This window comes from Dermacentor andersoni, chromosome 11 (genome assembly GCF_023375885.2).
Source record: "Dermacentor andersoni chromosome 11, qqDerAnde1_hic_scaffold, whole genome shotgun sequence".
NCBI lineage: Eukaryota > Metazoa > Arthropoda > Arachnida > Ixodida > Ixodidae > Dermacentor > Dermacentor andersoni.
The window spans coordinates 123,187,346-123,212,483 of record NC_092824.1 but is presented as its reverse complement, the minus strand read 5'-3'; the positions used below and the strand labels follow the sequence as shown (position 1 = coordinate 123,212,483).

Below are 25,138 nucleotides of genomic sequence, written 5' to 3'. Positions count from 1 at the left end.
TGTCGCGCCTGCTTGTCTCTTGTCATCTGAACACTCGTGTTCCCGGGTGGCTATTCAGAATGTTCAATCGCACTACCGTGCTGAGATTTGCACAAAGCAGGTGACCTTGACAGCGGTGGCTCTCAGTGGTGTCTTCCTCCTTTCTACAGCTTTGGACATTGATTATACTAGAAATAATGACAAGGAGGGAAGGGGGGGGGGGGGGGGGGGGGAGGTACCTGACTTCGTATTTTTTCTGGGAACGCAGCGAGCCTAAGCACTAGGGAGACGGGAGTTGTATGCCTCATTTAACCTACAGTGGTGCCTTCTTCGACCAGACAAGGCCAACCAATCCGAGCTCGGTTAAACCGCACACATAGCACTCGACTGGAGAAACCGGGTAGTTTATGGCCTGCACGTTAGTGGCCATAAATAAGAGAGGAAAAAAATTACAACTGTTTCAAAAATTTTAAGAGGGTCCCCGTGCAGACGGTCGTGGCAAAGATATGTAATTCCCTTTCATTGATTACGAGAAAGCGTTTGATTCTGTTGAAACCTCAGCAGTCATGCAGGCATTACGGAATCAGGGTGTAGACGAGCCGTATGTAAAAATACTGAAAGATATCTATAGCGGCTCCACAGCCACCATAGTCCTCCATAAAGAAGGCAACAAAATCCCAATAAAGAAAGGCGTCAGGCAGGGAGATATGATCTCTCCAATGCCATTCACAGCGTGTTTACAGGAGGTATTCAGAGACCTGGATTGGGAAGAATTGGGGATAAAAGTTAATGGAGAATACCTTAGTAACCTGCGATTCGCTGATGATATTGCCTTGCTTAGTAACTCAGGGGACCCATTGCAATGCATGCTCACTGACCTGGAGAGGCAAAGCAGAAGAGTGGGTCTAAAAATTAATCTGCAGAAAACTAAAGTAACGTTTAACAGTCTCGGAAGAGAACAGCAATTTACAATAGGTAGCGAGGCACTGGAAGTAGTAAGGGAATACATCTACTTAGGGCAGGTAGTGACGGCGGATCCGGATCATGAGACGGAAATAATCAGAAGAATAAGAATGGGCTGGGGTGCATTTTGCAGGCATTCTCAGATCATGAACAGCAGGTTGCCATTATCCCTCAAGAGAAAAGTATATAATAGCTGTGTCTTACCAGTACTCACCTACGGGGCGGAAAGCTGGAGGCTTACGAAAAGGGTTCTACTTAAATTGAGGACGACGCAACGAGCTATGGAAAGAAGAATGATGGGTGTAACGTTAAGGGATAAGAAAAGAGCAGATTGGGTGAGGGAACAAACGTGAGTTATTGACATCTTAGTTGAAATCAAGAAAAAGAAATGCGCATGGGCAGTACATGTAATGAGGAGGGAAGATAACCGATGGTCATTAAGGGTTACGGACTGGATTCCAAGGGAAGGGAAGCGTAGCAGGGGGCGGCAGTAAGTTAGGTGGGTGGATAAGATAAAGAAGTTTGCAGGGACGACATGGCCACAATTAGTACATGAGTAGGGTTGTTGGAGAAGTATGGCAGAGGCCTTTGCCCTGCAGTGGGCGTAACCAGGCTGATGATGATGCTTTTTACCTTTAATATAATTGTACATGCAATAACAAGTTCTCATAATTAAAGAAAACAGGTTTTTGTGTAATAATAAAGCTAAAACAACCTTTAAGATGATGTTTTAGTAGGGAGTGAATCATTTTCATAGAAATAACACGCTTGCCAGGCACGTCTTTAAGGTAACGGTTTGGCAACCACCTTCAGTGCAGCCGAAGAACCCTTCGCCCTGGTATGGTCCCTGAATAGCCCTTGGCTAATTGCGAGGATGGCAATGTTGGCTTCCGTCTCCACAGTGTTGTGGTAGCTGCTGCAGGGTTTCCCTTCCTCTTCCATGGACCTTTTCTTGGCTCTGGAGCTCAATTCGAAGAGAATGCAAGATATCCTCAAGGCTTGAAGCACTGAGTGTGTTCTTGTCTGGAATGGGGGCCTTGCAATAGTCAACTGCCCATTTTGCGGGTAGCAGATGAAACTAAGCAGCGCACAACATGGCCGCGTAGTTGTCTGGTTCGACATTTAGTGCCTTCAGTACAGCAATGTTCTCTTGAACGGGGTCATGCATTCGTCGGTCAACATTGACCAAGGCAACTGACTGAGCACTCTCACCTAGGGCAGGTTGATCAGTTGCGTTCTGTGTTCCTGCGCGAGCGTATCTTGTCGACTGAAGCGCTCGTTGAAGGTGTCCACAGCGAAAGTGTAGTTCTGCTCTGTAGCTTGCATGTACGTCAATCAGTGCAGCTGCAGCTTTGCTAGTCAACGCTGTGCGAAGATACAAGAAGTTCCCCATGTTGAACAAGGCTTCGTTTTCCTGGACAGTTTGCCAGAACTGTGAAAACTTCCAGAATGTTTACCATTCCAGCTTGCATCTGCTGAAATTATCAAGTTCGAACTTTCGTATTGTTATGGAAGGATGAAAGAAGAGAGAGGACTAAGAAGATCGGAGACGCTGGCTGCTGCGTGTTGTTGGTGGTCAGCCATCTTAACTACTCTGACTCAGCCTGTATATATATTGTAAATATAGTCTTTCTATACTCGCAACATCCCCGTAACATATTGGTGGAGGTGGGGGGTACCACGGCTGGAAACGGAGCTCCGCAGTGGTGGTCTTGTGACGGCATCGGTGGTCTTGCGACGGTGGTCTTGCATCGGTGGTCTTGCGACGGCGTCGGCATAAGTAAATGGGGCGGTGACCTGAGGCGCTCGCTCCTGTGGAAGGACCTCGGACACTTGTTCTTTTATAACATGTCGTAGGGTCGGACTGAGGGACTAACTTGACTCTGGTGGGCTGGAGATGAGGCAGAGCTGGCGAGCAACATCTTCCCACATGAAAGCCTTGATCAGCAAGAGCAGGGTGGGATCTCGAAACGATGGGGTTAAGCCGGACGATTCCTGATGTGGAATAGGGCGGCGGGTGGCGAGGTGTTGTCGGCGGAGCTCGTCATAGCTTTGGCAAAGCTCAATAACTTGGGCAACTGTAGAGGGGATCTTCAACATCAGTGTCTCAAACGAGTCCTTGTCGATAACCTTCAATATACTGTTACGTAAGGATGAAAAAAGAGAGAGGAAGAAGATCGGAGATGCTGGCTGCTGCGTGTTGTTGGTGGTCAGCCATCTTAACTACCCTGACTCATCCTGTATATATATTGTAAATATAGTTTTCTTAACTTGCAACATCCCCGTAACATATTGGTGAGAGGTGTGGGGTACCACGGCTGGAAACGGAGCTCCGCAGTGGATGTCGCATCACCGTCCGCCCCATGAAGAACGGTGAGCCCGCGGGATCAACGTCGTTGCCACCTCCAACGACACCATCGCCAGCTACATCGCTGTCAGCTTCGGTTATGATTTTGCAACCGAAGGATCCTGGAACTTTCTGCGGCACCGATGGTGCCGACGTCGAAGAGTGGGTGGCTTTGTATGAATGCGCGAGTGGAATCAACAGATGGCACCCTACGCTTATGCTAGCTAACCTGCTGTTCTACCTAAGAGGCACAGCAAAAGTGTGGTACGAAAACCATGAAGAGGAGCTAACCAGCAGGGACCAATGCAATGAGAAATTGACAGAGTTGTTTGGCAAACCAGCCGGCCATAAAATTGCTGCAAAGCAGGAGCTGGCCTCCCGTGCCCAATCCCCCACGGAGTCCTATGTCTCATACATCCAGGACGTGCTGACACTTTGACGTAAAGCCTATCACGACATAACAGAAGCTGAGAAGGTCGGGCATGTGCTTAAGGGCATTGCTGATGATGCCTTTAATCTGCTCATGTGCAAAAGCTGCTCTACAGTTGATACTATTATTAAAGTGTGCCGACAACTCGAGCAGGCCAGAAGCTGACGCGTCTTGCACCCATTCGCCAGACTTCCCAATACTGCCGCAACGTCGACCTGTGAAGATCAACCCGCACAGCAGCATATATCCCCATCAGAGGACGTGGTGCAAATGGAGGACATGAAGTGGACGTGGAGGACGTGAACTGGATGCGATGGTGCCCACAGTTTTCTGTTCGCGTAGCCCTGATGCTACCACTTTTGCCATTCCTCTCGTACAAGCCATTGTTCGCCAGGAACTAGAAAACATTGGTTTACATTCTGTATGTGCTGTCGCCAATTCTAGAGCTAACCAACGCCCTTCTACTATTTTAGATCCACCTCGATGCTTCTCTCCGTGTTATCGCAACCCGACTGAGTGGAGGACTGGGGACGACCAGCCGATCTGTTTCACCTGTCGCTGCATTGATCATGTCGCCCGATACTGTCACAACTCGTGGCCCTCAACACCTCGCACGTCGACTAACCTGAGCCGTTTTCATGCAAATGTCTGCAATGTTTTGCCCACTGCCGAGTCTAACAGTGCCGACAACTCTGCTAGGAACACATGGTACAGTCGCTCACCATCACCGCGCGGACACCAGTCTCGTTCACCGCTAACACGTCGTCCATCTTCCCGTTCGCTGCAGCCACGTCGCCTTTCGTCCCCTGTGGCGTTTGGCCATACCCTTTCGGAAAACTAAGAAATGCAGCCCTCAGAGGTGGTGCTGCATTGCCTTCTAGCGCAGCAAATAATCTGTCTGTGTCCACAAGGAGAACTGTAATAGATGCTAAAATAGACGGCGTACCTGTCCAAGCACTCGTCCACACTGGAGCCTACGTATCTGCGATGAGTGCTAGCCTACGTAGACGTTTAAAGAAGGTCCTCCACCCAGCAGCTGCCCGAGTGCTTCGTGAGGCCGATGGCGGCGGGCTGGTTGTTCTTGAAATGTGTACTGCATATTTAATTATAGCAGGCCGCCCTACTTCCGTTCTCTTTGCTGTGATTGACAACTGTGCTCATGACATTATCCTTGGATTGGGCTTCTTATCCACTCATTCTGCTCTCATCGACAGCGCTACCGGCATTCTTAAGTTGGAAGTGCCGCAACTCACCGATGCTCCGAGCACCGCCCCACCGCACTTGTGCTCGCTTCACGATGTGCGTCTGTCACCCGAGGCAGTTACTTACGTCACTTTCACAGCCCAGGCACAGGTTCCTGACGATGAATATGTGCTTCGCCCCGTCATTGACGTGCTTTTGAATCGGAACGTTGCTGTTCCGCATACGTTGGTCACGGTTACTAATAACGACATTGTTTTACCACTTCTGAATTCCAGCCTGTGCCCTCAAGTGATTCCGGCCGGCATGTTCTTGGCCAGCGCTTCTAGTGGTTCCGAATTTGACATTGAGAGTCTGAATGCCGAGAATGGCTTATTAGCGCCAATTGCAGCTCACAGCTCTGGTTCCCTAACGGATGACTTCGCGAATATGATTGCACCTGACCTCACCTCTACACAGGCCATGGACATACATCACCTGCTTGAATCGTACTGTGACATCTTTGATTTCGGTGACAGGCCCTTAGGCCAAGCATCTGTTGTTTACCACCGTATAAACACTGGAGACACGAATCCTATTCGTCGGCATTCCTATCGGATATCGCATGCTGAACGTCGAGTCATCCAATCAGAATAGACAAAATACTCCGCAAAGGGGTCATCGAACCACCAGCCAGCCCTTGGGCTTCGCCTGTCGACCTTGTGAAAAAGAAGGATGGTACCTGGCATTCTTGCGTCAATTATTGCCACTTAAACAAGATCACGTGAAAAGACGTCTACGTACCCACTCCCACGCATCGATGACGCCTTGGACGGCTTCACCATCACCACCACCATCATCATCATCATCATCATCATCATCATCATCATCATCAGCCTGGTTACGCCCCCTGCAGGGTAAAGGCCTCTACCATGCCGCAGGTCACTGACGAGGAGAACCTTGACGTTGCTACCTAACTCCAGCGTGCCGAAGAAGCCCGACAGCTCGCCCGCCTGCGAATCAAGAACCAGCAGAGGACCAACAGCCAACACTACAACCTCCGACGACGCTTCGTCGAGTACCAGCCCGGCGGCCGTGTTTGGGTATGGACCCGATACGGCGACAAGGACTCAGTGAGAAACTACTGCGACGCTATTTCGGGCCCTACAAGGTCATCCAACGTATTGGCGCACTGGACTATGAGGTCGTGCCAGACGGCATTTCGCATTCACAGCGGCACTGCGCACAATCTGAAGTGGTCCACGTGGTGCGCCTTAAGCCCTTTTATGGACGCTGACGAACTTCCTTATTTTGTTGTTTTCTTTGCTACGAGTGCTTCTTTTTTTTTATTACTTGCGTTTGTTTGCAGCATCAGGTCAATGCTTTTTAAGAGGGGGGTAATGACACGTGTACTTATCTTTATCGGGCGACCACGTTTGGCCGCCTAACAAATGTTATCGCGCAGCGCGGGACGCGCCTGCATGTATCCGAAGTTTCTGGAAAGTTATCGATGATTCTATCCACTGTCTGTTGTCGCCGAAGCTTGTGTTATCTGATTTCATCGCGTGACTCGAATGGTGTAGAACTTTGTGGAAGGCATGCAGGTCCCAACGATTAGTCTGGAACATTCGACGACTGCTGTATAAAAGCCGACGCGCTTGACCCGCTGATCAAATTGTTTGACGATCGCCAACTGTGTTCGCTGCTCTCGTTGTGCTATAAGTGTTGCCTGTTTTGTGGGCACAGGTTCGCCCAATAAAATTTAGTTTTGCCTTTCACAGTATTGCTACTGTGTTCTTAACGTCACCACCATGTGACACTATGGTACAATTGGCACAGAAAGGGACAAATATATAATGCCGCCTCATTACCGATCACAACACGTGGACCATGCGCTAAAGGTATGAGAAGTTCCATGCAAGGCACAACTGAATAAGAATTCATTTTTTCCAAAAACTATACAAGAATGGAATAGGTTAGCTGCCGGTGTCGTCAACGTCGTATCAAATGATCTATTTTTTGCCCTGTTGAAGTGACTCAATTACTCCGTTTATTTTACCTTTTGGTTCAATTGCCCATGTATTACTTACCATTCTGAAACTTCTGTTGAACTTTTGTGTACATTTGTTTTGTAAAACCTCTCCCCCCCCCCCCCCCCCCCCCCCCCCGTAATGCCTTTTGGTGCCTGTGGGTACTGAATAAATAAATAAATAAATAAATAAATAACTGTTTTGTGTCAAGACAGGCTGACACGATGTCATCTGATGCTGTCACTCTCTAGTATGCATATTAAAAATTAAAGAAATCCAGTTTGAATAGTAAGGAGTAGTAGTTATTTTATTTAAAATGAAAACAAAAGGGAGTGGTTAATAAAATGCACAGCGAATCAAATAGCTTCGAAAAAAATAGTAAAGTCCATACCAAACTGAGTCGAACATTTTCAAATATGAATAAAAAGAGATGCATACAGAAGCAAATATTTTTGAATATGAGCTATTTCTATCAACTGATAGCAAGCTCATTGCTATGAGGACTGAACTTTGTCCCAAGAGTTTCACGTAATAGTTCTGCGGAGACCTGCAAGGTGGAGAGAAGTAATTATTGAAAAGAAAATCAAACATCCACCCGTTCGTAGCAATTGCTACAAAGGAAACCCATACAGGTTCCTGAAAAGAAAAGCCTCGCAGTTGAAGAAAAATTCATCCTGGTCCGGGACTCGAACCTGGGACCACCGCCTTTTTGGGGCAGCCACTCTACCATCTGAGCTAATCAGGCTGCTAGCAGATGGCAGGGCAAAGTCGAATTTGTCGACAACTCGAAGCAAAGCCAAGAGTTTGACGTAATAGTTCTGTGGAAACCCACAAGGTGGAGAGAAGTAATTAATAAAGAAAAAATCAGACATCCACCCGTTCGTAGCAATTGCTACAAAGGAAACCCATATGGGTTCCTCAAAAGAAAAGCCTCGCAGTTGAAGAAAAATTCGTACTGGTCCGGGACTCGAACCCAGGACCACCGCCTTTATACCATCTGCTATACCATCTGAGCTAACCAGGTGGTTAGCAGGCAGATGACAGGGCGAAGTTGAATTTGTTGACGACTCGAAGCAAAGGCAAGAGTTTGACATAATAGTTCTGCGGAAACTGTCAAGGTGGAGAGAAGTAATTAATAAAGAGAAAATCAGACATCCACCCGTCTCTCTCAGCAGCTGGAAAGTCAACATCAACTGTCCTGACTGAAATGGGGTTTATTGCAGCTCGTTCGAGGGATCGCAGGTATAGCTCTAGATCACGAGTCCTAGCGCTTCGCATCAACAGCCCGAGCTCGCACTGCAGCGGTGGCAGTCCGCACTGTGCCACATACATATTACCCACTACAACTTCCCCCGCAGCGAAGAGGAGCCATCCTGGTGACCTAAGGTGATGATACGATAAGGGGGTCGTGGTACGGCTTCAGGCGGCTGACGTGAACGGTCTCGTGGCCACGGCGGCGTTTGTCCGAAGATGGCGTCACCGGTTTGACCACATAATTCACAGGTGAAGTACACGCGATGATCCGGTACGGACCTTGATATTTCGGAGCAAGCTTTGGGCTAAGGCATGGAGCTTCGAAGGGCAACCAAAGCCAGACGTGAGAGTCCATGGCGAAGGACTCTGTGGGCTGATCGTTGTCGTGGCGATCTTTGTGGATTCCTTGGGTATCCGACATGAACGAGCGAGCCAGTTGGCGGCACTCTTCAGCATGGCGAGCAACTTCGGAAAGAGGGGTGAATTCAGAGGCATCCGGGTGATATGGTAGTACGGTGTCGAGGGTAGTGGATGGTTCACGTCCATAAAGAAGGAAAAATGGTGAGAAGCCTGTGGTAGCCTGAACGGTGCTATTGTATGCGTACGTCACAAAAAGGAGGACATCATCCTAATTGGAATGATCAGACGCAACATACATGGTGAGCATGTCCCCAAGAGTACGGTTGAATCGTTCCGTTAGACCGTTAGTCTGTGGGTGATACGCCGTAGTGGTGCGATGAATAGTGCGGCACGCGGCGAGTAGCTCATTAATAACTTCGGACAAGAAGACATGGCCTCGGTCACTGAGCAGTTCTCGCGGTGCGCCGTGCCGTAAGACGAAATGCCGTAAGATGAATGCGGCGACGTCGCGAGCAGCAGCCGAAGCAAGTGCAGCAGTTTCAGCATATCTTGTGAGGTGGTATACTGCGACAATTATCCAACGATTTCCGTTAGCACTGCATGGAAGAGGCCCATAAAGGTCAATGCTAACCCGATCAAAAGGACGTGCAGGACACGATAAAGGTTGCAGAGGGCCTGTCGTATGAGAAGATGTCTTGCGTCGCTGACAGGCTGCACATGACCGAATGTATTTCCGGACATAAGAATACCTGCCACGCCAGTAGTACCGCTGGCGAAGCCGCTCGTAGGTTTTCGGGATGCCAGCATGAGCTTGTTGTGGGTCTGCATGAAAATACGTGCATAAGTCGGAACGCAAATGGCGAGGGATGACTAGCAGCCATTTGCGACCGTCTGGCTGATAGTTTCGGCGGTACAAGATGGCGTCCCGTAGCACGAAGTGGGTGGCTTGGCGACGAAGGGCTCGAGGGCATGTAGACGTTGAAGAACTGCTAAGAATCTCAATGAGAGACACAATCCACGGATCTTTTCTCTGTTCAGACGGCATGTCAGTAACAGCAAGCGTAGCAACCGGGCACTCTATGGATGAAGGTGGCGTTTCGTCGGATTGCATGGGCGAACGGGAGAGCGCATCTGCATCAGAATGTTGGCGCCCAGATCGATAAATGACGCAAATGTCAAATTCTTGGAGCCGAAGAGCCCAATGTCCAAGACGCCCCGACGGGTCTTTCAGTGACGCAAGCCAGCAGAGCGTGTGGTGGTCTGTCACAACGTCGAACGGACGGCCATACAAGTAAGGGCGAAATTTGTTTCAGGCCCAAACTATAGCCAAACATTCTTTTTCCGTGACAGAATAATTGGATTCTGCCTTCGTGAGAGCACGACTCGCATATGCAACCACGTATTCTGGAAAGCCAGGCTTCCGTTGTGCAAGGACGGCTCCAAGACCAACGCCGCTGGCGTCGGTATGAACTTCAGTCGGTGCACTCGGGTCGTAGTGGCGTAGAACAGGCGGTGAGGTAAGCCGACGGCGCAAAGTGGTGGAGGCTTGGTCACATGCTGGAGTCCTGTCGCGAAGGTCACCAGCGCCAGCCAGGAGCTTCGTCAAGGGAGCGATGATGCAGGCAAAATTGCGCACAAAGCGTCGAAAATAAGAGCAAAGACCGACAAAACTTCGGAGCTCTTTCACTGTAGTCGGCCGCGGAAATTCTGCGATAGCACGAAGTTTGTCAGGGTCGGGAAGGACGCAGTCTTTGGACACGACATGGCCAAGTATGGTCAGCTGGCGGGCTCCGAAGCGGCACTTCTTCAAGTTAAGTTGAAGGCCGGCGGTGGTAAGGCAAGTAAGGACTTCGCATAGACGAGAGAGGTGAATGGTGAAATCAGGGGAGAAAACTACCACGTCGTCTAAATAACACAAGCACGTCTTCCATTTGAGGCCTCATAGAATATTATCCATCATCCTTTCGAATGTCGCGGGTGCATTGCAGAGGCCGAATGGCATTACTGTAAACTCATACAGGCCATCAGGCGTAATGAAAGCTGTCTTCGAGCGGTCGGATTCATCCACTGGCACTTGCCAATAGCCCGATCGAAAGTCCAAAGAAGAAAAGAATTCGGCACCAAGAAGACAATCCAGGGCGTCATCTATGCGCGGTAGAGGATAGACATCTTTTCGTGTAATCTTGTTGAGGCGACGATAGTCCACACAGAAACGAATCGAGCCATCTTTTTTCTTAATGAGTACTACGGGCCACGACCAAGGGCTGCAGGATGGCTTGATAACACCACGTTCAAGCATGTCTTCAACTTGCTCGGCGATGACACGACACCCGGTGGATGACACGCGGTACGGACGCTGGCATAATGGTGCATGATGTCCTGTATCAATGTGGTGAGAGACGGTACTTGTGCGGCCTAATGATGCTTGGTTGCAGTCAAAAGAGGTGTGAAAATCATTTAAAAGAGTAATAAACCGCCCACGTTGTGTCGGCTTGAGGTCACCGGCAATAGAGCTACAAAAAACATTCGGTGATACTCGGTTAGACGGCACATGGGGTGCCAGTGCTGTTATGTTGGCAGTATCCATGTCGTAGGGAACAGGGAAATGCACAATAACATCAGCGTCCACAGTCTGGATGGTACCAATAGCCTCACCACAGTGCAAAGCCAAAGTGTACGAATTTGGGTTAGAAATCAGTATTTCTGCAGCCCCATGGTGAACCGTGAGGAGGGCGGAAAGCAACAATATAGGCTGGCGGCGAATGAAGACGGCAGAGGGTGAAAACATGACCGTCGCTTCGGCAAGTGATGTGCATGAAAGAGGGACAAACACTGCGCTGTGAGGGGGAAGGTCAGTATCTGAAGCTACACAGATCCTGGTAACATCATGAACTTGAAAGTCGTGAGATGGCAAATCGCACAGAACGGAGAACTGAACCTCAGCACGTGCACAGTCAATGATGGCGTGATGGCGCGACAGAAAATCCCAACCGAGAATCACATCGTGGGAGCAACAAGTTAACACAAAGAAATCAATCGAATACAAAATGTCTCGAATCAGCACCCTGGCAGTGCACATAGCGACTGGCTGAACTTGTGCACTGGCTGTTCTAAGCAATAGTACCGAAGGCATCATGGTCACTTTCCGTAATTCAAGGCAAAGGTTCTCACTAATCACGGATACAGCAGGACCTGTATCGACGAGCGCAAGACATTTGATGCAATTAACGGACACTTCAATAACGTTAGCGGGGGAAAAACGAGGACTTTGAAGTTCCGACGATGACGCAGTTCGTGCCTCAGGAACTGCGAAAATCAGTTTTCCGCCTCAGTAGTACTGGCACTGGGCCTACGACGCATGGGTGAGAGTGAGCGCCGACGAGGGGAAGGCGAGTGACGGGTACTGTAGAGCTGTGACTGCGGTGTGGGTATGTCATCAGCAGCGTAGAGTTCCAGTGGTGGTCGCTGAGGCATACCGAATGGTCGGAAGCCGGAGCTGGGTGGTCGCGCGGTGCCCACGAAGGCCGGAAAGCGCCGGTGGCAGAAGCGCGCTACATGTCCCGGTGTACCGCAGGCATAGCATATTGGGCGGTTGTCAGCAGTGCGCCAAGGATTTGTACCTTGCTGCTGTGCGCTGAAAAAGGGAGCCACCGGCTGGCGAGGCGAAGGCGGATGAGAGAACACCGGCTGGAGAGGCGCTGAAGGTGGAGGAGAGAATCCCGGCAGACGAGGCGCCCGTGCAGCGGTTTCAGCATACGTCAAAGGCGCGGCCACGGGAGCCGGCTGACACGGAGGTGGAAGAGCTTCGGTCACTTGCTCTTGAATTACCTGTCGGATCGCTGGAGCCAAATATTGAGAAGGCTTCTCCGTGGTCGGCAAAATCGAGAGCTGTCGCGCGACGTCCTCGCGCACAAATTCTTTTATTTGCGTCAGCAAAGTTGTGTGGTTGTCGCCAATAACCAATGCTGCTAACGAATCTTCCGTAGGCGGTGGGCGCCGAGCTAAGATGCGTTGTTTCCGTAGCTCGTCAAAACTTTGCCACAAATTGATAACTTCGGCCACGGTAGGCGGATCCTTCGCTAACAACATTTGAAATGCGTCCTCATCAATGCCTTTCATAATGTGTTTTATCTTGTCTTGTTCCGCCATTGACGGATTCACGCGCTTACACAGGTCAATGACATCTTCGATGTAACTTGTGAACGTTTCACCGTGATGTTGCGCGCGCCCCCGTAAGCATTGTTCTGCGCGAATCTTGCGCACAGCGGGGCGCCCGAACACTTCTGTGAAACTTGTCTTGAATCTGCTCCACGTTGTGAAATCGTGTTCGTGGTTTCGGAACCAGAGGTTCGCGACGCTGGTTAAGTAAAACAGCACGTTGTGCAACTTGGGGACGTCGTCCCCCTTGTTATGCTGGCTCACCCGTTCGTAAGATGACAACCAATCCTCCACGTCATGATCATCGGTGCCGCTAAAGATGGCAGGATCATGCTGGCGCAATGCACCAGAAATGATGACCGTCGGAGGCTGTGGTGCATCTGCCTGGGTGGTTTCTTCAGGCATGGTCGCAGCAGTCGGTAGCGTCCGGCTTCGGAGTTCCAGTTTTCAAGGTTACCCCACACCTCCACCAAATGAAATGGGGTTTATTGCAGCTCGTTCTAGGGATCGCAGGTATAGCTCTAGATCACGAGTCCTAGTGCTTCGCATCAACAACCCGAGCTCGGGACTCGCGCCGCAGCGGTGGCAGTCTGCACTGTGCCACATGCATATTACCCACTACATGACATACTATCAGCCCATGCACAACGCCTCAGTGTTGCCTTTCCCTGCTTGATTAAGAAACACCTGTATCTCGGCGTCAGACAACAGTGTTTTTTGACCTCAAGCTCCTGATCTAAAAAGGGCAACTCAACACATCACTGCGACAACAGAGACACCCGACGTGGATCTCCATTTGCTCCATCTCTGGGAGGCCCGTAGAGGCCTGACCCGGCGGTGGCGGCGGCAAAAACATAATCGGAAACTTCGTCTGCATATTGCCCACCTAACTACGGAGGCAGATGACTGCGCGAACACCCTCACTAATAACAATTGGCATAGCCTTTGCGATCGCCTCAGCGGCACCCTAAGCACACCTCGATCCTGGTCGCTACTCCGCGCATTATTAAACCCTACGCAAACCAAAATACACACTAGCAACAGAGTCAGCACCATCCTCCACAAATCAGGCCTCGATGACACTACTCTACTTCACACTCTACAGCAACGCTACATTGCTACAGGCACCCGCCCCACCTACAGAGACTACCCACACATAGACGCCACCTCCCTAGACGCCGATATTACAGAAGCCGAGGTTAGGGCGGCCTTACAGGGTTTTAGGCGCAACACTGCACCCGGGGCTGATGAGATTCAATACACACTCCTACACTACCTAGATGATGGGGCCATTAAAGACTTAACTGCATTCTACAATGACCACTGGAGGAATGGCACGCTTCCACAGGAATGGCGCCATGCGGACATCATGCTAATTCCTAAGCAAGGCAAGCCACTGTCCCTCCAGAATCTCCGACCTATATCCTTAACTTCATGTGTAGGTAAACTCTTCGAGCGCGTTGTACTTTCGCGGCTACAACCCTTCCTCGAAGACAGCCAATTCTTTCCGGATACACTCTTCGGCTACCGCCCTAACCTCACTGCGCAAGACATTTTGCTGCAGCTTAAGGAGGACGTTGTGGATGGCCCCACTACGGCACAAACCAGAGCTATTCTGGCCCTGAACCTCAAAGGGGCTTTCGACAACGTCTCCCACGATCTAATTCTCGACAATCTGGCTTTTTCCCAATGCGGCACACGTACCTATAACTATGTCAGAGCTTTCCTGTCGGACCGCACAGCCACTATTGGCATAGGAGAGCTTCGGTCGGACGTCATCGCACTCACAGGTAGACCTCACCCTCACTCAAACTCAGAAGATGGACGCCCTTCTGCGGAAGGCAGTGAAAGCGGCTCTTGGGCTGCCTCCACATGCTTCCACAAAACGGCTTCTTCAGCTTGGTATCCACAACACCGTAGGCGAGCTTTTGGAGGCTGTTAGATATGGGGCTGTTTCCTGAGCCTACTTCAAATTCCCCAGACCACTTCGAATCGCGCCACTTCTAAGTAAGGGATGCAGAAACACGGATGACACATTCCAGAGGATCGCTCGAGCCAACAAGTTCACGTGCCAACAAGTTCGTACGCCGCCGGTAGCTATTCAATGCTTGAGTTTTCCAGAAAACGAAGGGGTAGCCCGGCATTGTTGCAAGGAAAGTGGGTCCCGAAACAAGACGGCTGCGATGTACCGGGAAGGCCCAAGCGTCCCCCTTCTTCGCCTTTGAAGAAGGCATTTGCCACCACAGCGGGGCCGTACCACCGGGAGCAGGTGAGCCCTCGGACAATGGGGCCCAATCGTCCCCCTTCTCCGCCTTTGAAGAAGCGCATTGCACCACAGCAAGGCAAGACCGCGGGGAGCCGCCGGGTGTGACATCACCGCACGGGTGCCTACCATTGGCCGAAGGTGGCGTCATCGGAGCGGGCTCTCCCATTGGCCGAACATGACGCAACTTCCAGTCCTCGAAGGGTTTAAAAGAAGCATTCCAGAGAGACCTGAGAATTTCCCTGATTCACCTCTCTCGAACTTCTTGCCGCGGGCCGCAGCGTCCGAGTTGCTGGCCCGTAATGACTGTACGACTGTTACTTGACTCTCACCTCTCTGTATATAATGTAAAATAAACCCTCCCAAGTTTGTTTTTCATCCCGAAGTCCGTCCTCCAACCCCTACATCTGGTTGGCTGCGGTGGGATCGCCTCCGAATGCATCAGCTGGTGGCAGCGCTACGGATCAACCTTCGTTGAGAGAGATCCTAAGGAACCGGGAAGAGCGAAGAAGAGAGCCTTCGTCGAAAGAGGTCCGAAGAAACTGGGAGTGCCGAAGAAGAGCGAGCCTTCGACCCAGGGAGTCCGGAGGAACCGGGAACAGCGGACAAATGAACCGGATGGCAGGGTGCTGCAACCGTAAGTGAGCGCGTGGTTTTTTTCCTTTTGATTCGCCAGACTCAAATGTTGTGTGTTCATTTTGATAGTTCTGGGAATCGGGAGTTTGTTGCATTGTGTATTTGCACAAATTAATTAAGGAAAACAGTTCTAACCACCTGTCGGGGCAGCTGCCATGGATCTTAGAAGGTTGACGAGGTTGGACTTGTTGTTGGTGTGCGACGATTTGGGAGTTGAGGCGGACGAACGGATGAAAACGCCAGCTATCATAAAGGCGATTAACGATAGTGGCAATGATGATAAAAGCATTGAGCTTGCTTGGGAGGTGATACAGGAACCACGGGAGCGTGAGCGTCGTGAACGTGAGCGAGAGCGTCGTGAACGTAAGAGTGAGCGTAAGCGTGAAGAACGCGAGAATAAACGGAAGCGTGAGCTTCAAGAACTTACTCTTAAGTGTGAACGTCACGAACGTGAGAATGAACGCGAACGTGAGTATCAGGAACGTAAGCGTGAGCGTGAGCAAAAGTATGAGAAAGAGAAGGCAGCCTTGATCAAAGAGATACAGCATTGTGATCAGTTAATGGCACAGAGACAACGGCTGTCTGAGAATTCTGTAGGTAGTACAGAGCGAAAGAATGAGGCAGCATCGAGCGGATTTTCGCCAAAAGCCGACGAGAAGAGTAGTGCCTGTGAGATTGGCTGCAGATTCATAAGTGAAGGGAAAAGGCTAGCAGCTAACGAAGCCTTAGTGGCAACAGAGGCCGTTAAAGGCCGCAAGGAGAGCGACGAGGTGCTGTGCCAACAGATGACTGTAGAGACAGCTAGGCCAGCTGCCAACAAATTGGCACAGTTACCGCGCGTGTGCGTCGCTGGTAATGTTAGCGAGGTTGCTAGCGAAGAAAAGGGTACTGCTGACCCGACAGACGCGAGCACCCATGTAGAGCCAGATGTGCGTGCAGAAGTGAAGTGCGAACTGGACGATGTAGTTGAGAGTAGTTCTCGGGATGGCGAGCTCCGTAGTTCACGAGAGAACAACTGCATTGTTCAGGGATCGGTGCGGCTCTCCGCCAGTCTAGATAGCCTAGATAGGGATGATTCAGTTAATCATTCAGACTGTGCGCGTGAGACAGCGATCGATACCGACGGACTGTGTGTCGATGCACAGCGTGAGCTGGGCAATGTAGTAGAGGGCAGTTCGCAAGAGTGCGAGTTGTCTAACTCGAGTAAAGCCTGCTGCATTGTTCCAGAGTCGGTTGGGCTGTCCGCCAGTCGAGGCAAAGTGAGAGTAGATTTAAATGTAAATCACTCAGACTGTGCGGGTAAGAGATCGATCCGGGCCGACGATATGTGTACCGGCCAGCACGAGGCACGAGAAGGCGACATGAAAGTGAGTGCGAAGAGAAAGCGCCGTAAAAAGAAGCGCGGTAAAGACCGAAAGACGGTAACTAATATAGCGCCGCCAAAGATGGCGAGAGACCCAAGAGGGCAGGGCACGAGGAAAAATGTGCAGTCGTCACTGACGATGTTGACGCATCGAAAACGTTCGAGCCACCACCGGTCAAAAGGAGACCGAGAAGCATGTTCTGCACGGACGCGGACAAAGGGCACGGGGCTGTTAAACTCCTCGTCGTTCTGTAGTTCTTTTTATACCTCAGCGTGCAGTACGAAGAAGCGCAAGGTGGCAAAACGAGACCAGGTGGGGAGTAGCGACGCGGTCAATCGAGTTTGTGAGGAAAGCGGGGCGCCAGGACGCAAAATGGCAGGAGACCGTAACGTCTTGGGGGAGCTGATAGTGAGTCAGCCCTTTTGTTGTTCCTCGGCAGCCAGAGTAGCTTTCAAACCGCGACCACCTCGGGTATGGCTCAAAGTATGAGTCAGACATAAGCATTTGGAAAGGGAGGCCAGGAGCGCTTCCGTAGAAATGAAGTGTTTTGTTTTTATTTTGAGCATCGGAAAGTTTTCGCGATTTGAGACTAGGATTTCTTTCAATATGTAAGGTTTGAGCTTTGTTTGTGTTTTCGTTTGAGAAGCTCGGAGATTTGAAAGATGAGGTTTGTGTAAACATGTAGTCTCGCGAGTGTTAGTTAATGAGTAAATAGGCTTTCTTTTTTGTGTGTGTGAGTAACCTGAGGGTCAAGGTTATTGTTGAAAGGCCTATCGTAACGCGCGTGTGTGTTATTTAACCTTCTTTCTTTTTGAGTGTTTTTGAATTTTCTAAGGTTAAGCGCGTAGGTTTTCAGTGATTGCATGATTTGCACTGAGAAGCGTTCTTAGTTCCATTAGCGCGTGTCCTGTGTGGACGGAAGGAAGCAGATTTATGACTGGGTTGCTGGTGTGTGTTGAGAGCAGCCGTATTCTGACTTCTTTAGTGAGCGTGCGTGGAAAGAGTTAGTAGAAGACGCATCATTTTAAGAGTTCTGCGGAGTGTGTAAGTCCCGCGAGTTTAATTGTTCGTTTAAGTCACGTGTCCTAGAGGGACTAAAGGAAGAAACGTGAGTAAGCGTAAATGAAAAGTTTGCCTACAACGCAAGTACGCGTTCTGTTTAGTGACCACAAGGCTAGTGCGCTTGTGATTACGTACTTGTGAGGTTGACCAGATTGTTCAGTGGCACCAATACATGCGATAAGTACGCCACTGCGATAGATTGGAAACATGCTGTTCGTGTAGTTAGGCCACTTAAGTAATGTTCGGCTATTTTCATTTGTTGTTTGCATCGTCAACGACCCTTTGTTTTGCAACAATAGTACTCTGGTCTTGTCGGCATTCGAGGAGAAATGGATAGCGGTTTGGAAAGGTGGTTGGAACTGTTTAGTCAAAATTGGGGAAATAAAAGATCAGGGTTCATTTTGACTCAATAATAGCCTGGCGAGTCAGGGGTGAAGAGCCTGCGCTTGCACGTGGTGCAGCGCTGTGTTGTTTTGTTTGTTTGACGTATGTTCTCCAGGGCCCAGGATCCCGAAGTTCGTCAAACGAGGCTCGACACCAATACCCTGCAGGTTCTTTCGGCGTTCCTCATGGCCAGCGAATTGAGTTCACCGGCCATTCAGAACATCCGGGGCGAGGACGAGCTGTTAGATATGGGGCTGTTTCCTGAGCCTACTTCAAATTCCCCAGACCACTTCGAATCGCGCCACTTCTAAGTAAGGGATGCAGAAACACGGATGACACATTCCAGAGGATCGCTCGAGCCAACAAGTTCACGTGCCAACAAGTTCGTACGCCGCCGGTAGCTATTCAATGCTTGAGTTTTTCAGAAAACGAAGGGGTAGCCCGGCATTGTTGCAAGGAAAGTGGGTCCCGAAACAAGACGGCTGCGATGTACCGGGAAGGCCCAAGCGTCCCCCTTCTTCGCCTTTGAAGAAGGCATTTGCCACCACAGCGGGGCCGTACCACCGGGAGCAGGTGAGCCCTCGGACAATGGGGCCCAATCGTCCCCCTTCTCCGCCTTTGAAGAAGCGCATTGCACCACAGCAAGGCAAGACCGCGGGGAGCCGCCGGGTGTGACATCACCGCATGGGTGCCTACCATTGGCCGAAGGTGGCGTCATCGGAGCGGGCTCTCCCATTGGCCGAACATGACGCGACTTCCAGTCCTCGAAGGGTTTAAAAGAAGCATTCCAGAGAGACCTGAGAATTCCCTGATTGACCTCTCTTGCACTTCTTGCCGCGGGCCGCAGCGTCCGAGTTGCTGCCGGCCCGTAATGACTGTACTACTGTTACTTGACTCTCACCTCTCTGTATATAATGTAAAATAAATCCCTCCAAGTTTGTTTTTCATCCCGAAGTCCGTCCCTCAACCCCTACAAGGCTCATCGCAATGGTCAGCTCCAACGTCTCAGACGCAGCCGTCAGGGCTGCGCTATACTTTCTCGCCTTGGCTACCCTGTCCCTGAGACACCCACACACGTCCCACAATATCGCCTCGCTCCTGCTCTACGCGCTAGCATACAAGTAGCTCCAATTCCCCGCAATATGCATCCCGAGCGAAACGCCGGCCGTAGACGCGCCCGAACTCAGGCCCTGGCACGCATTTTGGAGACCGCACCACAACTACACCGGTTTTGTACACGGACGCGGCCCGCTACCCAGAGAGGCGGGCCATGTGTTTAGCTGTAACTGACAATACAGACGCGCTTAGGGTGTGTGCCACAGTTCTAACAACGCACAGCTGCTCAGCAGAGGAAGGGGCAATAGCCCTGGCCATTGTCCATGCCTCGACCCTCTCCGCACAAGACACCCCCATCACCATAGTGACAGACTCTCAGGCTGCCTGCCGGGCCTTCGCGCAAGGACTCGTGACTGCACACACACATCGAATTCTCTCCTCTGTCCCCCCTCCCACGTTACACAGGGTGCGTATCGTCTGGACTCCTGGACACGCCTCTCTCCATGATAATGAACGCGTTAATGCGGCAGCCCGAGGTCTGACTGGCCGGGCACAATCGGAAGAGCTGTCCAACCCAGACGATGCACCGCCAGAGCCCCTACATTACACTGAGATGCTCGAGTACTACCGACAAAGTCGCCATAACTATCCCCCTCCTCATCCTTCGCTTAATAGAGCAGATGCCGCTGTCTGGCGGCAACTGCAGACCAATTCATTTCCTTGTCTCCACATGCTACATATCTTTCATCCCACCCTGTACCCTTCCTATTGTCCCCACTGTGGGGCCAAACCCACGGTGTATCACTCCATATGGGAATGCCCTAACCCTTCAGGTGTTCCTCCTATACCTAACCCTACCCTTTCCTCTTGGGAGTCTGTGCTGCTCAGCACAAGCCAGCAGGAACAGCAATGGCTGATCCAGCGGGCTCGCGAAGTCGCGCATGGCAATGGAGCCCTGGACTGAGGGCCCCACTCATCGAGGAAATTTTCTACTCGCTTTACGAAATAAATGTTTATTCTCTCTTCTCTCTCCTTCAAAGAAGTGGTGGCACACTTCCTTTCCCGTTCCTTGCTCAATGTATCAGTCCTTTCTGTTCTCATCTTCCTTCACCTCACGTTCGCCCCATGGACCATTTGAAGCATCCTCTTGGTCAGTTGTGCAGTCAACGTCCGACTTTTTCAGGCTCTCTAGGGGTCGTGAAAACGTTCTAAAAAATTGATGCATCTTTTTTACTGCCCTTAAGGGCTCAAACTGCCACGAGCACGTCCTAAAGAGCTCCGGAGGCCTGTCAGTACAGTTATTAAGCATATCAATCCTCGTACTGGGACAGGAGATGGCGGGTGCACGCGTGTATAATTAAGGATTACATAATGGGTCCCGTGACAATTGCCCCTTCCCACACTTGTTAAGTTTCACCGCAATACTTCACTGCGTAACACTGCTGTCTTGAGGCAAAGCTTACTTTCAGAAACCAATTTAATGCGTCATGCTTTCTGAACTTTGAAGCCATTGGCAAGGATTACAAAACCCGAGTTGGCATCACTGCTAACTGCAGCGAATTGCTAACAGTAGCAAACGTCGAAGTAGCTAGGCCTAGCGTTGCCGCGGTGGTCACTACGGCTGCCAGTGGATCTGTGTGCGAGAGTGTCGGTTCGAAGCGGAGATAATCAAAAGAGCGGCTGTGGTTCAGACCTGTGGTGACGACAAAAAGTCAAGAAAATCGCATGGCGAAGAGTTCTTGCATCCAAAATTTCATACGTTCTTATGCACTGAATCTATGGGGCACGTAGTAGTGCCTTGAAGCCGTCCGAATTATCGGGCATGTCCCAAAAATCGGGCGCCCGGAAAATCAGTCGTTAACTGACAATGCCTCCAGCCCACGACACAGTGTCAAAGATGATTCGTTACAATTCCTCTTTATTACTTAAGCCAGCATTAGCGCAACTGTCGTTCCCTTTCAATAAATTTACAGCTAATTTTCCCTGATAGAGCACAATTCCCTGTATTTTCAGACTTTTCAAAGCCCCTGAGAATTCCTGGTTTTCCTGGTTGGTAGACACCCAACCTTGTGTGCCAGAGACAGTGCTACTGCAAGTATGCATACAGTGACAGGGACACAGTCTCAGAGGGGAACTGAAGGGTTTGATTTTTGTTAGTCACAACCATATGAAATCAACAGATAATGAAGCCAAGGAAATCATATGGGTATTTATTTTAATTTATTTTAATTGAAGTGTAGAAATGATGAGCTAAAGGGAAATTAAAGCGGCTGAAAAAACAACATTCCACCAATGGGGGCCAAACCCACAACCTCCACATTATGTATGTATTGCACTACCAATTGTGCTATGGCAGCAGCTTGTTCCTAGATTTACATTCTCTGGTATGGTTGAGAAACAGTGGTAAGGGCACAGTAAAGCTAGAGGCTGGATATGCTCCTGAAGCACCCTGATAGACGTGTCCTGTTGGATTTGAAAAGGCAAAAGGCTGCTGTTAAGGAGCCAAGAAGCCCTGCAAAGTACAAACAAGTAGCCACTCACCGATGCCGCTGTGGTGGCGTCCCAAATGAGGCAGCCCACAGAAGTGCAGTGCATCCAGCTGGGTCTTGGGCCAGTGACCCGTGCAATCTGAGAATGCCTGCACCGTTGTTGTATCGCCATGGAAAAGATACTACAGCCATGTACTAGAACAGCACCGCTTTGTGTAGGGCTATGAATCCAACACACACACACACACACACACACACACACACACACACACACACACACACACGCACGCACGCACGCACGCACGCACGCACACACACACACACAGGGGGTTTCTTATATATGTATATAGAGGGTTCAGCCTGCAGGACCCAACGTAACATATGCAGGAAAGAGACGACGAACCTTTTGGAAGACGCATTTACTTACCGCTTTCGGCTGGTGGACCAGCCTTCGTCAGTCTACTGTACTGTACTCTGACGAAGGCTGGTCCACCAGCCGAAAACGTTAAATAAACACATCTTCCAAAGGACTCATCGTCGCTTTCGTGCATTATATATATATATATATATATATATATATATGAACCTCCTATATCAATACAACGATCAAACCCCGGCCCTCAGTCCCCAGCAGCTGCGAAGCAACTGACCCCGGCAGCGGTCAGACCTGTGACGCAGCAGAGGGTGCTAAGAATCTCTGGATCCGGACAGCCCATCAGGAGCTTAGTGTTGAAGCAATGAACGACAATCTTATGGGCAACATTAGGGAGTGTGCAATAGAAGTCGGTGGTAACTTCGCTAGACAAGGTAAACGACAATCTTATGGGCAACATTAAGGAGTGTGCAATAGAAGTCGGTGATCACTTCGCTAGACAAGGTACTGGTAAGCTATCGCAGGAGACGAAGAATCTGATTAAGAAACGCCAATGTATGAAAGCCTCTAACCCGACAGCTAGAATAGAACTGGCAGAACTTTCCAGGTTAATCAACAAGCGTAAGATAGCTGACATAAGGAAGTATAATATGGATAGAATTGAGAATGCTCTCAGGAATGGAGGAAGCCTAAAAGCAGTGAAGAAGAAACTAGTAATATGCAAGAATCACATGTATGCGCTAAGAGACAAAGCCGGCAATATCATTACTAATATGGATAAGATAGTTGAAGTGGCTGAGGAGTTCTACAGAGATTTATACAGTACCAGTGACACCCACGATGATAATGGAAGAGGGAACAGTCTAGAGGAATTTGGCATCCCATTAGTAACGCTGCAAGAAGTAAAGAAAGCCTTGGGAGCTATGCAAAGGGGGAAGGCAGCTGGGAAGGATGAGGAAACAGCAGATTTGTTGAAGGATGGTGGGCAGATTGTTCTAGAAAAACTGGCTACTCTGTACACACAATGCCTCATGACCTCGAGCCTACCGGAAAGAATGCCAACATAATCTTGATCCATAAGAAAGGAGACTCCAAAGACTTGAAAAATTATAGACCGATCAGCTTACTGTCCGTTGCCTACAAAATATTTACTAAGATAATCGAAAATAGAATCAGGAACATCTCAGACTTCTGTCAACCAAAGGACCAGGCAGGATTTCGTAAAGGCTACTCAACAACAGACCATATTCCCACTATCAATCAGGTGATAGAGAAATGTACACAAAATAACAAACCCTTATGTATAGCTTTCATTGATTACGAGAAAGCGTTTGATTCAGTCAAAACCTCAGCAGTCATGCAGGCATTACGGAATCAGGGTGTAGACAAGCCGTATGTAAAAATACTGAAATATATCTATAGCGGCTCCACAGCCACCATAGTCCTCCATAAAGAAAGCAACAAAATCCCAATAAAGAAGGGCATCAGGCAGGGAGATACAATCTCCCCAATGCTACTCACAGCGTGTTTACAGGAGGTATTCAGAGACCTGGATTGGGAAGAATTGGGGATAAGAGTTAATGGAGAATACCTCAGTAACTTGCCATTCGCTGATGATATTGCCTTGCTTAGTAACTCAGGGGACCAATTGCAATGCATGCTCACTGACCTGGAGAGGCAAAGCAGAAGAGTGGGTCTAAATATTAATCTGCAGAAAACTAAAGTAATGTTTAACAGTCTTTAACAGTCACTCTTCCACTTGGAAGCCCAGTGATCGCCCTGCATGGTTCTCTTCTTTTGTCTCATGCAATCTTGAGCTAGCACATTCACCATGCTTCCCCAACAAATCCAGCAGTCGACTCTACGAACAACCAGCTTCTAACTACAAGGCTGACTGCCCTTACATTTGAACAAGGCAATAGATAACCACTTGCAGTAGCCTAGAACAACAAAACAGCAACATCTTGCAGGGCACAAAAAAGGTATTTCCGAGAGGCCGACTTCTCAATGAAGAGTATAGTGCTTCATACTCGCCAAAGAAGACACGATGATAAAGTGCCCATAACTTCTTTGGTGATGCCCCTTACAGCTGAGTGCAACCCGTCAGATTGGCTTTGATTTCGTGCAGAGGAAATTACTCCAATCTTATCAAAACAAAGCGTGGGTTTTTACCCTTCAATGACTATGACGAAGTGACAGGGTTCTGGCACAGAGTTGTTGGCCACACAGCAAGTGAGGTACACAGTGCACTACCACTTGTGCTAGTATTTTCTTGCACTTTCACAAGTACGGAATGATTCATGGGGTTTACCATCCCAAGGCAACACTAAGGCTATGAGAAATGCCCCACAGTGGAGGGCCCCAAATTAATTTCTAGTACAGGGGTTTGTTAACATGCACCTGTCTAAGTGCGTCGAAGTGTTAGTGTTCCAGCTGCTCCACTTTCAACCCCAGTGAAAATACTATGAATAAATGACAAGAATGAGTAATCAAAAACCAACATGCATAAATCATTACGAATCAACTGATATATCTGGACACTTCTGCTATCTTAGATGGGAAAACAGTTGCTGGGAATAAAACATGCAATCTCACTCTCAGCAGCAAAACGTCATCATTGATGTGCTACCACCACAGTTTGTTTTCACTTTGTTGTAGAGCAAGTACAGGGAATAATTTCACTGGGGAGCAGAAAACTACAGACCTACATAAAGGAGACGACACCACAATGTGCTAACTTCAACAACTTGATTTTCAGGAAACACCCTCCTATTTAACTCATGCAGAGTGGTGCCACGTCACCCAAATTTT

At 49.6% G+C, this 25,138-nt stretch overlaps 1 protein-coding gene across 6 annotated transcripts in view; it reads right to left on the bottom strand.

The window, feature by feature from the left end:
- The window catches only part of Snp (Snipper), a 166,476-nt gene that overhangs the window by 108,997 nt on the left and 32,341 nt on the right, over positions 1-25,138 (bottom strand). For 5 of the 6 annotated variants that reach the window (XM_055075566.2, XM_055075564.1, XM_055075565.1 and 2 more), the window contains one exon: positions 22,007-22,103. The exons of the other annotated variant lie outside the window; for it this stretch is intronic. In XM_055075566.2, coding sequence (XP_054931541.1) covers positions 22,007-22,103 — 97 coding nt within the window. The remainder of the gene's footprint in view (positions 1-22,006; positions 22,104-25,138) is intronic. 6 annotated transcript variants of the gene reach the window in all.